This window comes from Podarcis filfolensis, assembly GCF_964270895.1.
Source record: "Podarcis filfolensis genome assembly, chromosome: 8".
Lineage (NCBI taxonomy): Eukaryota > Metazoa > Chordata > Lepidosauria > Squamata > Lacertidae > Podarcis > Podarcis filfolensis.
Window position 1 is genome coordinate 20,667,983 of NC_139611.1, and position 15,994 is coordinate 20,683,976.

At 47.6% G+C, this 15,994-nt stretch overlaps 1 protein-coding gene across 1 annotated transcript; it reads right to left on the bottom strand.

Annotated features, from left to right (window-relative positions):
* Positions 1-2,166: 2,166 nt before the first annotated feature.
* TMEM52 (transmembrane protein 52) lies at positions 2,167-15,232 on the bottom strand. The gene is made up of 5 exons (XM_083628942.1): positions 15,000-15,232; positions 9,776-9,819; positions 9,323-9,367; positions 4,595-4,764; positions 2,167-3,253 (listed from the first exon to the last, which is right to left on the bottom strand). The coding sequence occupies exons 1-5, from the start codon at positions 15,060-15,062 to the stop codon at positions 2,853-2,855; spliced, it is 723 nt and encodes a 240-aa protein (XP_083485068.1). The 5' UTR covers positions 15,063-15,232; the 3' UTR covers positions 2,167-2,852.
* Positions 15,233-15,994: the final 762 nt, after the last annotated feature.

Sequence of the window (15,994 nt, forward strand, 5' to 3'; positions counted from 1 at the left end):
TCAGCCAGCCTGCTGGTGGTCTCCTTCCCTTCCACCCTACCAGTCTCCACGGGCACCAGCCGGCACTACCTAGAACCTGGACGTACAAGGGTGTGCACATGCCCCAGTTTATTTCATTGGGGAGGTTCTTATGGTGTCATGCTAGAACAGGCATAGCAAGCCAATGAAGAGTCTGCGTAAAAAAGTGAACCTAAGAACCAGCTTCCTGGAAGAGCCCATAGCACCGTCTAAACTACTCTGCAGTTGTTTTTAGGACAGCATTACATGCTAAATGGAGGACGCGGGTGGCACTGTGGGTTAAACCAGAGCCTAGGACTTGCTGATCAGAAGGTCGGCGGTTCGAATCCCCACGACGGGGTGAGCTTCCGTTGCTCGGTCCCTGCTCCTGCCAACCTAGCAGTTCGAAAGCAAGTCAAGGTGCAAGTAGGTACCGCTCCAGCGGGAAGGTAAACGTCGTTTCCATGTGCTGCTCTGGTTCGCCAGAAGCGGCTTAGTCATGCTGGCCACATGACCCAGAAGCTGTACGCCGGCTCCCTCAGCCAATAAAGCAAGATGAGCGCCGCAACCCCAGAGCCGGTCACGACTGGACCTAATGGTCAGGGGTCCCTTTACCTTTACATGCTAAATGTAAAGCAAACCTAGTCTGGCATTTTGTTTCAAATGGCGAGCAACCAGATTCCTCTGGAAATGACAACAAGTACAGCCTTCCATGGACACCAAGCATGCTCAGTCCTCTTCACTGGTTATTTGGGAGAAGACCCGCTTAAATGCATGTGTGTTTGGTGTTTTAATTGCCCTCCTGCAAAGCTTTGAGCTTCCTCAGTAATGCAGATACTTGCCCGCTTTTTGCGCTCATGGGTGCTACTGCTTCAGCTAAATATGCAATGGTACTTACAACTGGAACTCCTGGAAACAGACAGAATGACTGAGTTTGGGAAACCCCCTTCTATGAATGAATTACACAAAATGTCAGTCAGCCCAGGAGACTGAGAGGATGGATGCTCACTAATGAAGTTCCTGGAGCTCTCTTTCACGTCATGAAGCTAACAGAATATTAAGAACCATTTTGGGTCCACGGCTCCCTTGACCAACTACATTCTTTCTGCCGCACCCCTGTAGGGCTCAGGAGCCCAGTTATGTCACCCCTTGCCTGCCGAGCTGGCAGCCTCTCACCCTTTCTTGAACACCCTTGTGGAGTGTTCCCTCAGCCTCCTCCCCTCTCCCTGCGAGTCCTCAAAGCTGCCGCCGCTGACACCCCTGGTCTCTGAGCCGCCTTGGCTCCTGGCAACCAGCACCCCCTGTACAGCTCCAGAGGAATCATTCGCCCGGTGAGCTTGTAGCCAGGGCTGCTGCAGCAAACAGCTGTGTGAGCATTTGGGAGGCAGAGATGCGAGTGGGCATCAGTGGGAGGGAGGGAAGGAAAGAGAGACAGAGGCCAGTGTTGCCCGCGGCACCCCTGACCATCATTCAAGGCACCCCAGGGTGCCACGGTGAACAGGTTGAAAACCACTGACATAAGACAAACCAGCTGGATCAGGCCAATGGCCCATTTAGTCCAGCATCCTGTTCTCACCGTGGTTGCCTGTGGGAAGCAGGGCATGAGGTGATCAGCACTGTCCAACTGCAATTCCCAGCGACTGTTATTCAGAGGCATATAGCCTCTGACAGCAGAGGCAAAGCATAGCCAACATGGCTACCTGCCATCGCTGACCTTCTCCATGAATCTGTCTAATCCTCTTTTAAAGCCACTCAGGTTGGTAGGCATCACTGCCTCCTGTGGGAGCGAGTTCCACAGTTTAACATGTGCTGCATAATTTTATGAACTGCTATCGTGTAGCCTCTTTAACTCGCCTTTTCTCTACAGACCTCTCCCAAAAGATGACATCAGTGGAGGGATTTACTATGGACTAGACTAGTACCAAAAACAACTGAACAAAAACTAAACACCGGGGACTATCCCTTCTTAAAAGGGCTTAGTGAAACGTGTTTCCACTCGTTACATGAAGATATGTCACAGATCCTCTCAAACAGGTCTTCACTTGGTTTACTAAGCATTCCTTAGAGGGCGATTTGTCAGCCTGTATTTCTTAAGAAACACCCCCCTCCCTTGATTAAAACACACACACCAACAACTCACTATTCCCAAAGGCACAGGACGCATTAGCATTATGGTATATGTATATATTTACATTTCAAACCAGACATTTCTTTTTTCGAGGGAACTGAATCTTTGGAACAAAACTGGACAAAACTCTTCAGATTCGGATAGGGATAGTTGCTTAGAAAGGGGTTTTGGCCTTTCAGATTAGCCGAATATTATCAAAGCATCCCACCCCCCTCCCGCACCCCCCTCTACCTACAGATAAAACATGGAGCATTAAAACAACCATCGGAGTCAAAGGTCGTCTGCCGTTACATAGCAACGAACCCAGTACTTCAGCAATTTGCTGGATAGTTCAATCTTCTCAGAAGAAGGCAGCAAGAACCTGTATTCGGTTTTGCCTCGTTTCTTCACCTCACCACAAGGGGAACAGGCCTCTGTTGAAGCCCAACCAGCGGCCATTTCCCCTTGCCTGGTCACATGGTGTCCTTTCAAGAGCAGCTCTTCTCCGCCCCACCCCGTCTCCACGGCCATATTAAGTCCAGAGCATCGTTTTTCACACTCGCATGCAGAGAGCGGTATTTTTAACCTGCCGTTCCCTTCGGTACCCTTGAAACGTCAATGGAAAGTTATAACAACCGGCAGCAGACATTCCTTCCGTGTAACAGGTCTCTTCTGACTCTCTCCAGGCTAACCAAGTACATACACAGTCAGGTTTCTCATGCCCAATAGTTCTTCCCACTGGGCTGGGCTACGGTTGCGGCTGCTCTTCTGTGGAAGCTTCCGGAACCCCAGGGCCTCCTTGTACTGCCTCAGGGTTGTTGTTTGAGAATGTCTCAGGGTTGTCGTTTGACGGCGTCTCAGGGTTGTCATTTGATGACGTCTCAGGGTTGTCATTTGACGACGCTTCCGGCGTCGTCTGAGGCTGACTTTGTTCCTCAGGGGCTGTTTGTTCCGAGGTGCAGCTGTCCAGTTTCTGGACAACAACTGGAGTCTCAGTGCAGGGCTTGGCCATCTTGATGGCCTCGTCGTAAGATGGCGGCATTTCAATGGCATAGAGGCTGTACGCCGGAGGGCTCGCCATACTCCTATCCACCTCTCTGAAGGGCAGGGGAAGAGGGAGGTTCTGAGGATACTGCAGAGAGCTGTATGCTGCAAAGGGAAAACACAGAAAAGTGTTCATTTTAGCAGGTCAGCACAATAAATGTTCGACAGAAGGGATGGTGGGAAGGCAGGTTCCTGGACCATTCACAGGGCTTATTTCAGGTGTTTTAGGACACCTTTTAGGGCAAAGGTGGTGCACGAAAAACTGTAAGGGAGCCCCCCTCCAGGGTCATCTAGTCCAACCCCATGCAATGCAGGAGTAACAGCTAAAGAATCCCTGACAGATGGCCATCCAATCTCTGCTTCAAAACCTCAAAGGAAAGAGAGTCTGTTTCACTGTCAAACAGCTCCTTCTGTTTAGTCACAATCTCCTTTCTTGTAATTTGAATCCACTGGTTCGGGTCTTACGCTCTGGCACAGCAGAAAACAAGCTGGCTTCCATGAGGCAACCCTTCAGATACTTGAAGATGGCTATCCTATCGCCTCTCAGTCTTCTCTTCTCCAGACAAAACAGACCCAGCTCCCTCAACCGTTCCTCTTAAGGCTTGATTTTCAGACCATCTATCATCTTGGTTGCCCTCCTCTGCACACGTTCCAACTTGTCGATATCCTTCTTAAACTGTGGTGCCCAGAACCCAGAACTGGACACAGTGTTCCAGGTATGGTTTGACCAAAGCAGAATAGAGCAGTACTATCATTTGCCTAGATAGCCTAAACATACTTCACAACAGGGGTGAAGATCTTTTTTCAGCCCAGCAGGTCAGAGCTTTGATCTCTCCACAACACAGGTCAACTCTGACTGATGAGAAAGACCACTTATTTATCAAATTGCCCAAAGCCCTGATCATGTCAGGTGACTGAAGTTGACCCATGGGGCGAGAGGTCCGCTTCACCAGCGCATTCGCCACAGGGAACCCATTGGCAAAGTGGCAGCCAAGGAGATTCAAACTCTCAGCTCATCGGCGGATGGGGCAGTAAGTCAATTTTGCTCGCTTGAAGGGGTCTGCTTTGCCAGCGGGTTCTCTGCAAGGAACGCTGTGGCAAAGCAGAACCAAGCAGGATTGAACCCTGCCCGCCTCTGCTGACATCACTCGATGTCAGAAGATTGACAGGTGGGTTTGGTGACCCTCCTGCTGTGCAAAGTCAAATTCCAACGAGGCAAAAACACTCAGCAGAGTAGGGCCTGCAAGGATTGTGGCCCAGAGAGAGAGCCAATGGACAGGGTTGGTGGACTGCTTTCCGACCTTTGGTTCCCCCACCAGTGTACATATTGAATGAATGGATGAAAACAACCCATCTCCACACTGTTTTCCAGCTGCAAGATAGGATAGATTTCTCCCTCACTTTACCCCCCACGGCTCCCTAAATTTGGGACTGCCAAATACTCACAGGTGACGGTGCTGTGGGCGGTGCTGTCGTGGTCCATGGGGATGATGGTGAGGTCGTGGGCGTGAGGCGGAAAAGTCTGAATCGGGGGCCTCTTCTTACGGCAGCAAAACCGGACACAGCTGGCCCCTATGCCGCACAGCAGCAGCAGAAACACTGTGAGCAGGATGAGCCTGAAGGAAAAGAGGCAGAGCCCCACATCAGCCAACCGACCCTGCAGTGTAGGCTCCCATAATATTTAGCAAGGAGGGCGTCTGCTGCAGTCAAAGCACAGGGAACTGAGCAGGGGCAAGGAACCTCAGGCTTGGCGGCTGAATTAAGGCTCCCAGGTCTCTCTATTTGGCCCTTTGAACTCTCCGCAGGCCACACCCCCTCAGTGGCCCGCTTTGCATCCTCCTTGAATGTTTCTGTCTGTCTGGGATGTGTCCTTGAACTGTGAACATGTCTCTTGCTTGTCTGGATGGAGGAGAGAGACTGGGTATATATGTCTGTGTGGTGTAGAAACTAGCCTAATGCACAAAAGTAAATTTACATGCATTGCTCCAACCAACGTCTGCCTCTGGCCCCACCCACCACTGCCATGCAGCCCCCCACCTAAGGCTGCCCAGAAGGGAATGAACCCTCAGCACAATATGGCAAGTGGGTCAATCATTCCGATACTGGCATATGGTGTTGTGGCCGATTGCTGCATACCAAAAGCTGCTTAGGGAAATAGGGTATGCTTAGTGCGCCAAACACTTTAATGAGTATTAACAACTACAAGACAGTGTGGTGCAACAGTTAGAGCAGTATTTCTCAAACGTGAGCTCCCCGGCTGTTGTTGGATTACAACTCCCATAATCCTTAGCTAGCAGGACATGTGGTCAGGGTTTTATAAGTGCTGGAAACCACCTAGAGAGGCCGGGGAAACCCGTCCAGATGGGTGGGGTATAAAGAAATTATTATTATTATTAATAATATATATATATATATATATATATATATATATATAAAAACAGCTGGGGGCCCAAGTTTGAGAAACACTGTTGGAGTGTCAGACTAGGAGCTGAGAGACCAGGGTTCAAATCCCTCCACTCAGCCATGAAGCCAACTGGGTGACCTTGGGACACTCACTGTCTCTCAGCCTACCCTACCTCACAGGGTTGTTGTGCAGATAAAATGAGAGGGGAGAGAGCAATGTATGCTACCTCGAGCTCCTTGGAGGAAAAGGTGGTACAGAAATACTTAAAACAAGTAAGTAATAACAAACGCCCTCTTTTTAACAAAAAAAGGACTTTCTATTATGTTTTTATGGATGCCTTTTGCCGATTTTATTTTTCTACGTTGTATACTGACTCAATATTTTTTTTTATTAAATGAAACTGTTTATTTGCTTTCATGTTTATAATCGGCAAACATAAAAATGTTTCAGTCCAACATTTCTGGATGCAAATCTACATTAGAGGAGGGCAGGTGGTTGGAAAAGTAACCAGCCAATGGCATCAAGACCCCGAATTACTCCCAGGAAGTATGTGAAACGAGAGCTGAATGCCAATCAGATGAGCAGAGAGAAGGCTGCCTCTTTCCACATTCAGCGAGGCTTCAAAAGGCACTCAAAATATGTGGTTCGATTGTCCCCCACCTGCTTCTCTCAGAAGAAAAACATTTACGTTCTCACAGCATCATTGAGCAATAAATCCGTAAGCTGGCCATTCATAACTATGTCACTGGATGACGAAAACTACTGGTAAACAATTTTCCATGAAGGATCAGATCACAAGATTGTTTTGCAATACAGTGGTACCTCAGGTTACATATGCTTCAGGTTACATACACTTCAGGTTACAGACTCCGCTAACCCAGAAATAGTGTTTCAGGTTAAGAACTTTGCTTCAGGATGAGAACAGAAATCGGGCTCCGGCAGCGTGGCAGCAGCAGGAGACCCCATTAGCTAAAGTGGTGCTTCAGGTTAAGAACAGTTTCAGGTTAAGAACGGACCTCCAGAACGAATTAAGTACTTAATCTGAGGTGCCACTGTAATTCACAGAGAGCAGACCTGTCTTGTTATTACATCATGTCCCCTTCCTCCCTGGTTTTAAAACTGCAACGCTGTGGCTCCTCTTCTGGAATCAGAGAATGGACATTAATGTAATAGGAGCCTGCTGGGTACTTCAATGGGAGACCTGCGAGCAGGACTTTAGCACAAGAGCTATCTCCTCTCCTGTCATTTCCAGCAACTGATATTCCTATTCAGAAGCACTGTTGCCTCCAACGGTGAAGGCAAGGCATAGCTATGGTAGCTAGTAGACATCAATAACTCACGACTTTTGCCCCTTAATCTGAAGAGTGGTGGCATTTTGCCCTCTTTTATTGGGAATGGCTGTGATCTTCAGGTGAAGGGCAGTGCACAAATTTAAATAATAATAATAATATGCAGGCAGCGACCATTTTAGGAGTGTCCAATTGATGCGCAATTGCAGACGCGCAGGTCCTTTTGCATCTGGAAGAGAGTAGAACAGGGCTGGGGGGTGCTTATGCAAGTTCTGCTGGTGCACATGGGGGCTGGGAATGGAAAACACCCACCCACACGAAATGGGTCACTGTGTGCATATGCAGGGCTATTTTTCGGGGACGGGGGGAGGTGCCAGAACTCACCATCCTCTCTCTCTCTCTCCCTGCTGTGGAACCAGCAATGGCGCCCACTTGAGAGGTGCCGAAACTGCGCTGCTTGCCCCCCCCAACTTGGTTTTATTATATTCTAAACAAATATAATAAAGTTGTAAGGTCTCCTCTGAGTAAAACTTAGCTTAATACCACTCCTGGGTGTGTGTTATAGGACTGGCCATCCCTACTCTATGGAATAGTATGGTCCAGGGAATGTTTTTAGCTATTTGTGGACCCATTTGCCTTTTTCAGAGATTCCTGAGCGGGGGGGGGGGGGATGAAACAGGAAGTAGGCGGAGAGAAATACCTGTTTCTCACCACTGGGCTGGTTTTGCCACTGAGTGGATGATGCAATGAGAGTTTCAGTTGATTACAGGCCAAGCAAGGAGCGATGCTGGTTTGACACAGCATGAGCCCAGAGGGCTCCTTCATGTGCCAAGTTCTCAATGGCTAAAGGGCTCCACGTGTCGGCTTGTGAAAGTGAGGGAGTTTTATAACAAAAATGTTCCATGACAGCAACTGGGGGAAGGAAATATTACTTCATTCCCAACTATGCCAGGATTCTTGTCAAGTGGGATTGCAGCCTGCCCTGTTTTGTTTTCCTTTTCTGAGGCACCTAGTAACACATCCTCACCATCAGGGGCTTGTCACCACCTGTCCCTAATCATTACTTATTAGTCAGATTTCCATAGACCTCCAGGGGACAGGAAAGTTCAGAGGTCACCACATGACCTACTAACCTTCCAGCAGCACCAAGTTTTGAGCCTGCTTGTTGTAATTAGAGGTAATCTCCCAGGGAAACACCCCTGGCACTATCAAGGTTGGTTTTCTAAGTGCCAGGCGAATTTAAAAATAAAATAAAATACTGAAGCGTTGAGTGATTTTGTTAAGATTGGCTAACAGTTTTAGGCCCGAGGGCCTCACTGAAGCTTGACAGTTCCTCCAAGGGCCACATGCCAGCTGGGGTGACTGTACTGACCAATGCACACATGCAGACAAAAACATTCTGACCCAGAGGACATTTTTTTTTCTCCCCATGGCAGTGCTGCTGTGGGGAGATAAAGCAGCATTTTTCATCCTCGGCCCAGTGCTGGGCTAGGAGGATAAAAAACCTCTCCTGCTAGCATGTGTCGGAAAAACAGCCTCATTACAAGAAAGTCTATTGAGCGCCTTCCTGTCTTCTAAGACTTGCTTGTGGCAACAACACACCAGAGGGAGAAAACGCCTCTTTTTCCAAGGCATCAAACACCAGTCCAGCAAAGCCCCTTTCAAAGAGCCACCTTGCAAAGCACTTTAAAAGACAGCCTTGCAAAGCACTCTGCAAGGGATGAACTGGGCAAAGAAGTCACCTGATGTCACGTGACTGACAGTCGGGAGCCCTGCCCACCTGTCCAACTTGGCCTACAAAGGGTGGGGGAGATAGTGATCTGGCCTGCTACCCAGATCCAGTTCCTTACCTCTGGGGCTTGATTAACCAAAGAGCTGGCTCCAAAGTGCAGCCAAGGGACGGGATGTGAAATTGAATCCCTGGCCCACTGCACACCCAACAAGCTTAAAGAACAGTAACTGTTGCCCCCGGCTCCAGCATCTCCAAACCGTCCTTTAGCATCCCTAAGTAGCTGCTCCAAATTAGTCACACAATGGCTTTATCACAACCTGCTCGTTTCATAATGCACTCAGACTGTGTAACAGGAAAGGTGGTCATTTGTTTATCTACCGGTTGCATTTCTGCTTTGCTAACTTCCTCTTCAAACAGGGCAGTGAATGGAGCTATTGTCAGGATCTGAACAAGGCATGGTCACAAAGTAAACAGAAACAAAATACACATGCTGCCTCTCTTTCTCCAGTATAAAAGGAGAGAGGAAAGAGGAGACGGAGATGGGCTGCTGGATGTGGCCCTCCAGGCCTTTCAATCTGGCCCTCTGTGGTTGCCCCAGGCCACGCCCCTTATTGGCCCCGCTCAACACCTTCCTTGAGTGTTTTTGCCTGTGCAGAACGAGCAAAGTGGGGGCCGAGGGGGAGAGACAATGTCTGCCAGCGACTTCCTGAAACAAATAAAGCCAAGGCCGAAAACTGATCTGAACTCACCAGACATACCACAGGCTTGTCCAACTGGTTCCCTGCTGAGTACACCTGGAAAATGAAGACAAGGAAATGGGGCATCACTCATCGAGCCTTGGATTTTTGATGCAGCTCACACACATGATCCCTCTCTAACTTTTACGCAATGGAGGACGGGGAACCCCTGGCTTGCCAGATGTTGCTGGCTGCCATTCCCATGGGATGATTCCAGCGGCAGCCTAACTAAAGCTGGAGGGACACAGGTCTCCCAAAAAAACATCAAACAAAAGCAGGCCAAGCAATTATACTTTCCACATCGCAGATGGGGAACTGAAGATAAAAGAAATCCCGGTTGAGTGTGTGGCCAAGGTTAGATGCAAACTAGAAAATTTCTCCCATGCCTTTCCTTATTTAAATAAAGCTTTCAGATGGAGACACATTCCCGTCAAAGAAAAGCACCTCATGCAGGTTCTTACTTACCCTTGCGGGCTACTGCAGTGAATCTCAGCAAAGGCAGGCAGGGCCTGGAAGTAAGGAAAAGAGAAAGAAGGGATTTAGAACAGAAACCTAGAACTAAATGCTGCAGGGACAGAATTCTATGGCTCTGAAACTGAGCTGGGGAACCCTTTTTCAGCTCGAGGGCCACATTCCATCTGGGACTTTCTTCCAAGGCAATTGTTAGCGTGGCCTCTGCACAGTACCCAAGTTTCTACACATGTTCCCACACCCCTCTCTGTTATCTATCCAGGCAAGCAAGAGGCATAGCCCAGCCAGGCAAAAACACTTGGGATGCAAAGCAAGCCTTGGTGAGTGGTGTGGCCTGGGGAGACTTCTAAGGGACTGGTGGGAGTGGGATGGAGGGATACAATGAGCCCCCTGGGCCTGAGTTTCCACCCTGCTTGCTCAAAAACAACACACCACTCTCACAAGACTTGCCTTACTCTTACTGGATCAAACAAAAGATCCCTCTAATCTACCACTCTCTCATCCAAAAAAGCTAGGAAGATGCCCATGGGATGCTCATGAAAGAGAATGACCAGTATTTTGCAATCCCAGATTTATCAGAATGCATTATCCTGAGGTTTGCAGCTGATGAATAAGGAGGTGAATACACACACACACACACACACACACACGCGCGCGCGCAAGGCAGTTAAAACTTTCGCATCTCTGGTAAGTCCAGCAGCTTTGATCATATGCAGAGTTTGATCAACCAAAACCATGGTTGGTTTTAACCATACACGGTCTCACAGATGAACAAACAAGCTAGGGCTGGCCAAAGATGTTTTGCTGACTGAGGCAAAGAACAAGGCAGTACTCCTGCTTATTCCACATACAGGTGATAAACATACTACGAATTGACATTTGCTTACTGGAGACAGGGAGAGTGTCCTCCATTGTGCCTGGGGGCAGCAAGCTAGTCACTTTCAGCTTAACTATGGTTTAGAGCAGGGCTTCCCAAATCTGGGTCTCTAGCTGTTTTAAAACTACAACTCCCATCATGCCTAGCTAGCAGGACCAGCGGTCTGGGATGATGGGAGCTGTAGTCCAAAAACAACTGGAGACCCAAGTTGAGGAAACCATGGTTTAGAGTGACATGCAAGCAGTAGCGGAAAGCATGGTGGGGCTGTGCCCCTCTCCTGACCTCCCTCTGTCTGAGCCGTTGTTGGTATACAAGGAACAAAGGTCAGCGCAGTGAAAACTGGCACCTACCACCTCTCCATTTGTTCTGGGGGATGCACACAGTGCTGCCTGCTACTGTGTGCAAGCAAGGCCACTGCATTTAGAGTTCAATTTCCAAGGGGGAGCTGTGTTGTGGGCTTGTTGCAGTGAAAACAAAGCCCTGCAGTGCCTGCAAATTTATTGTGGCATAAGCTTTAGTGGAGTACAGTCTTATCTGATGCACGCATTGGTATCCTAAATTGCTGTGTGTGTGTGTGTGTGTGTGTGTGTGTGTGTGTGTGTAGAGCCAGGGTAGGATGGTGGTTGGACTAAGGACTGGGAGACCAGCGTTTAAATCTCCATGCAGCCTTGAAGTTCACCCGGTGACATGTCTCTTAACCTAACCAACCTCACAGGGTCGCTGCATGGATAAAACGGAGGGGCAGGGGAAAACAAATATGTCACTTTTGAGCTCCTCGCAGGAAAGGTGGGCTATGAAGGAAATTAATACATACACACAAAAAGTGCTACATAAACACTGAACCTTGTTATTGATTGACTTTGGAAAGTCACTCAATGTGGCTACCCAACCAAGAAGTAAGCTTATGATCCATTTTATTGCACATGTCCTGGCAAGCCATTCTTCAGCTGTCCAAACCTTGCCCCCAGCATATTGGAAACTTAAGTTACTTTGAACAGATATGCTGCCGCTTGTGAACATTTTTATTTTTTTTTGCAGTATCAGCATTTTAAAAAAATAATCTTGTGTTTGTTGCTGTTGTTAGTTGTACAGTGGTACCTCGGGTTAAGTACTTAATTCGTTCCGGAGGTCCGTTCTTAACCTGAAACTGTTCTTAACCTTTTTTAAAAAAGTAATATTTATTAAAGTTTTAAAGGTTACAAAAAGAAAAAAGATAAAACACCAAGTTAAGCAAAAACAGTACAATACATCACAATAAGAAAAAAAGAAAAAAACGAAAAAGAAAGAAAAAACAGAAAAATAGAAAGAGTTAAAAAACACAACGAACCTTCCCATAACTTATCTTTCATTTGCTTGTTTCCTTGACCTCCTCACACCTCCCTTTTTTGTATTCTAGTTCAGTTAGCTATTTCAGCAAATCCTTTCCATCTTTCCCAGTTTTTGTCCTATAATTTATCTTAATATAATGTAACTTTACTTTCCCTCTTTTCACCAATTAACAGTCTATTTTTACTTAATCCTTTATAACATTTCTGCTAAAGCCAAACTGTTCTTAACCTGAGACACCACTTTAGCTAATGGGGCCTCCTGCTGCTGCTGCGCTGCCGGAGCACGATTTCTGTTCTCATCCTGAGGCAAAGTTCTTAACCCAAGGTACTATTTCTGGATTAGCGGAGTCTGTAACCTGAAGCATATGTAACCGGAGGTACCACTGTATACACGTTTTCAGTGAATTTTACTAAGGTGCCTTCAATGATATTTAACTGATTTATTTTCTTGCATCTATATCCCGGCTTCCTTCTGCCATGGAATCTAAAAGCAGAGTAGATGGGGTTTGCAGGTAGTCACCCATCTGGCCACTTACTAGACCTTGACCTGCTTAGCTTCTCCAATGGCTACTAACCCCGATGGTTCTGCTCCACTTCCATTGTCAGAGACAGCCTATGCTCTGAGCTGCTGGGAATCACAAGTGGGACATTGCTGTCCCACTTGAAGATTACCCATTTGGGGCTTCTGATTAGCCAGTGGGAGATCAGTAGGCTACACTAGGTGGGCCATTGGTCTGATCCAGCACTGCTCTTCTTGCATTCATTTGCTAGAAAGGGCAACATATATACATTCTTTTAAAGCAAAACAAATACAGTGGTGCCCCGCAAGACTAATGCCTCGCAAGACGGAAAACTCGCTAGACGAAAGGGTTTTCCGTTTTTTTGAGCTGCTTCGCAAGATGAATTTCCCTATGGGCTTGCTTCGCAAGACGAAAACGTCTTGCAAGTTTGTTTCCTTTTTCTTAACACCGTTAATACAGTTGTGACTTGACTTCGAGGAGCAACTCATAGAACGCAGTGTACATAGTAGCCTTTTTTGAGGTTTTTAAAGACTTTGGTGATTTTTGAAGCTTTTCCAAAACTTCTTTTGCAGCCATTTGGTAAGTTAAGCTTTTAAAACTTTTTTGGGGGGGTTGGATTTTGGGTTGGGGTGTTTGGAATTCAAGGACTTGGTGTTGGGGAGGGGTTTGCAAGAATCTGGAAGCTTGTTTTTTCCCCCTGCATTTTTATGATTTTCTGTGACCATTGGGCCACTCTGCTGTTTTTTTTAAAAAAATCTGGATTTGAATTTCTGTGTGCTGGGTGGCTGGGGGAACAGTTGGGGAGGGGTTTGCAAGAATCTGGAAGCTTGTTTCCCCCCCCTGCATTTTTATGATTTTCTGTGACCATTGGGCCACTCTGCTGTTTTTTAAAAAAATTTCTGGGTTTGAATTTTGAAATGCTCTTTACAGTATGTGTGACTTTAAAGAGCACTTAATAAACTCTTGTTGTACGAAATTTGGCTTTGTTTGGACTTTTTTTGACCATAGGAACGCATTAATTGATTTTCAATGCATTCCTATGGGATTTCGTGCTTCGCAAGACGAAAAATTCGCTAGACGAAAAAATTCGCGGAATGAATTAATTTCGTCTTGCGAGGCACCACTGTATTCCCAAATCTAAAACTTCCAAGTATCTTGCACAGGGAGGGTTATTTTGGGAGGGGGCAGGAAACAGGTATCATGTTGTATCACCAGTCAGTTGCTGCTGGGATCACCTACAGCCAGGACTTTAGGGTAACAAGCCCAGAGTCTAAAATTACCCAACTGCACCCCTGTCCGAGAATCCTTTTCAGCAACGGTATACAGCTGAAAATACGAAGCTGTTTACATGGAAGCCTGTTCATTAAACCAGGATTTTAAAGGAAAAATCATGCCTTAACTATTAAAGTGAAATGTTCAGTATGCATTATGACATGTAAAGCAAAAGACTGATAAAATTAGAGGGATTCTGGCAAAAGAAAAAAATAGGTAGATGATGCAAAAACCAAACCAATTCAGTAACTGCTTGGAACAACACAAATGAAAATGCCTTTTGATTCGTGCATATATGGAAGAGGGAGTGCGGCTCCAGCCTAGACCTGTCTACGTGCAAATCCCGTTCATAGGCTGTGGTGGCCCTCTAGCTGTTACTGAACTACAACTCCCATCAGCCCCAGTCAGCATTGCCCATGGACAAGACAGATGGGAGTTGTAGTCCCAACATCTGGGAGGACCACAGATTCCCCCACCCTTGATTTAGACCAAGAGAACTTGAAGCCCTACTAACATGATTTCTGGACCACTCGGCTCTGTCAGAACGGAGATTCTGATCTGATTAAATGTATACATCTTTCTCACTTTGTCCTCATTAGGACAGATGAGTCTGTTTTCACCTGCCTCCTTAACAACCAGTCCAGGCGATGGCTCTGCCTCTGACTGCTGGTCTCCCTGCCTTGGAAGCCCTAATGGTCACCAGTTACCACTGGTCTTAAGATCTAAGAAGGCAAGACTCAGCAAACCCCAGTAGATAAGGAGAGCTAAATCTCAGGGGCTGTATTCAACTAAGCTCGGAGAGTAGGATCCACTGAAATTCACACACACACCCATCTAATTTAGATCCGGATCATTTAGGGATACTGTGAACAGGCTACAAGAAACGTGCTTAAAATCACAGAAAACGGCAGAGAAAGAGGGCGGCAGGGAGGGAGGGGTGTGCGTGCGAGAGAGAAGAAAGGTCTGCAAGGAGAGGCCCCCACAAAGGGCGACATTCAAACAGAAAAGCCTTTTTTTTCCCCAGAGCCGCAGACGGAGCCACTCCGATCGGCTGCGGGGCGAACCACAGAGGCCGGTTCGCAAGAGGCGCGAAGCTATGCTAGCATGGAAAGGAAATAAAAGACGATCCCAGCCACCGATCAGCCCCGAAACGGAAATGCAACAACCCCCCCCCCCCCCGATCCACCCACCCACTAAACGTAGCCCACTGCGGCACCCACCTCCAGCAGAGCGAAAACGAAGATTTTGTAGGAGAAGCAGCTCGCTCGCTGTGCCGCAGCCATGGAAAGCGAAGGGGACTCGCCTCGCCCGTTCCCCGCTTTTCGCCCGAGGACGCCGAGGCTCTTTTGTCTTTCACGCACGCAGAAAAAAAAACGCCCCGCGCCCCCTTCGGAAGACACCCAAACAGTCGCTCCTGCGCTTGGCGCGCACTCCTCGGCTGCAGCCGCTTTGCAAAGCGATCTCTCTCTCCTCGGGCCCCGCCCCCTCCCCATTTGGCCCCGCCCACTGCTGGCTTTCCCGCGCTTGCTTTGTTCCCCCACTGGGTTGCTGCAACGGATTAGGATTTTGCAAGCGGGAGGGGGATTTCTTTGCACCCATGGGATGCTCTCCCTCCACGAGGTTCTGGGGGAGCGGAGGTAGGCCCAAAGCGATGACTCAACGGGGTGTGTGTGAGAGAGAAAAGTCACCGGTTGAATGGAAACGAAGCCTAATTCCGCCCACCCGGCGCTATCCCGCCCCCCCCCCCCGCAACCCGCAGAGCAATTTTAAGATTGCAGCATTAGGACAAAGGAATTTCAGAGGGGAGCTCCAGCCTTAAATGGCGGAATTTACAAATCATTCAGAAGTTCAAGTCATCATAAGTCATCAACATTTTTGCGGGTGGGGGATATATGCACATATATCCTAATATATGCACACATCCCGCAAACGATTTTCCACTAATAACTTTGGTATGTTATTTTAAGTACTGGGCTTCTAATGCATGCTTTACCCCAGTCCATCCATTTTTGTACACGCTGTTGGCTGAAAAACTACATGGCAAAATTCAGAGGTGTGTGGCTTTTGAAGGATGGCTGTGGTTTGCTTCACCTATTGTTCCAGAAAGTGTGGATTAGGTAGGCCTGCCTTTTAATGCAAACTGAATCCAATTTCTCCTTAATCCTTTGTTGTACCCATCATTAGTACAGTGGTACCTCGGGTTACATACACTTCA

What these genes read in the sequence shown, in the direction of transcription:
- TMEM52 (XM_083628942.1), bottom strand. Translation starts at nt 15,062, where the DNA reads ATGGCTGCGGCACAGCGAGCGAGCTGCTTCTCCTACAAAATCTTCGTT. An exon ending in TCGTTTTCGCTCTGCTGGAG is followed by an intron (nt 9,820 to 14,999) that starts GTGGGTGCCGCA and finishes CCTTACTTCCAG; the next exon opens with GCCCTGCCTGCCTTTGCTGA. An exon ending in ACAAGCCTGTGGTATGTCTG is followed by an intron (nt 4,765 to 9,322) that starts GTGAGTTCAGAT and finishes CTTTTCCTTCAG; the next exon opens with GCTCATCCTGCTCACAGTGT.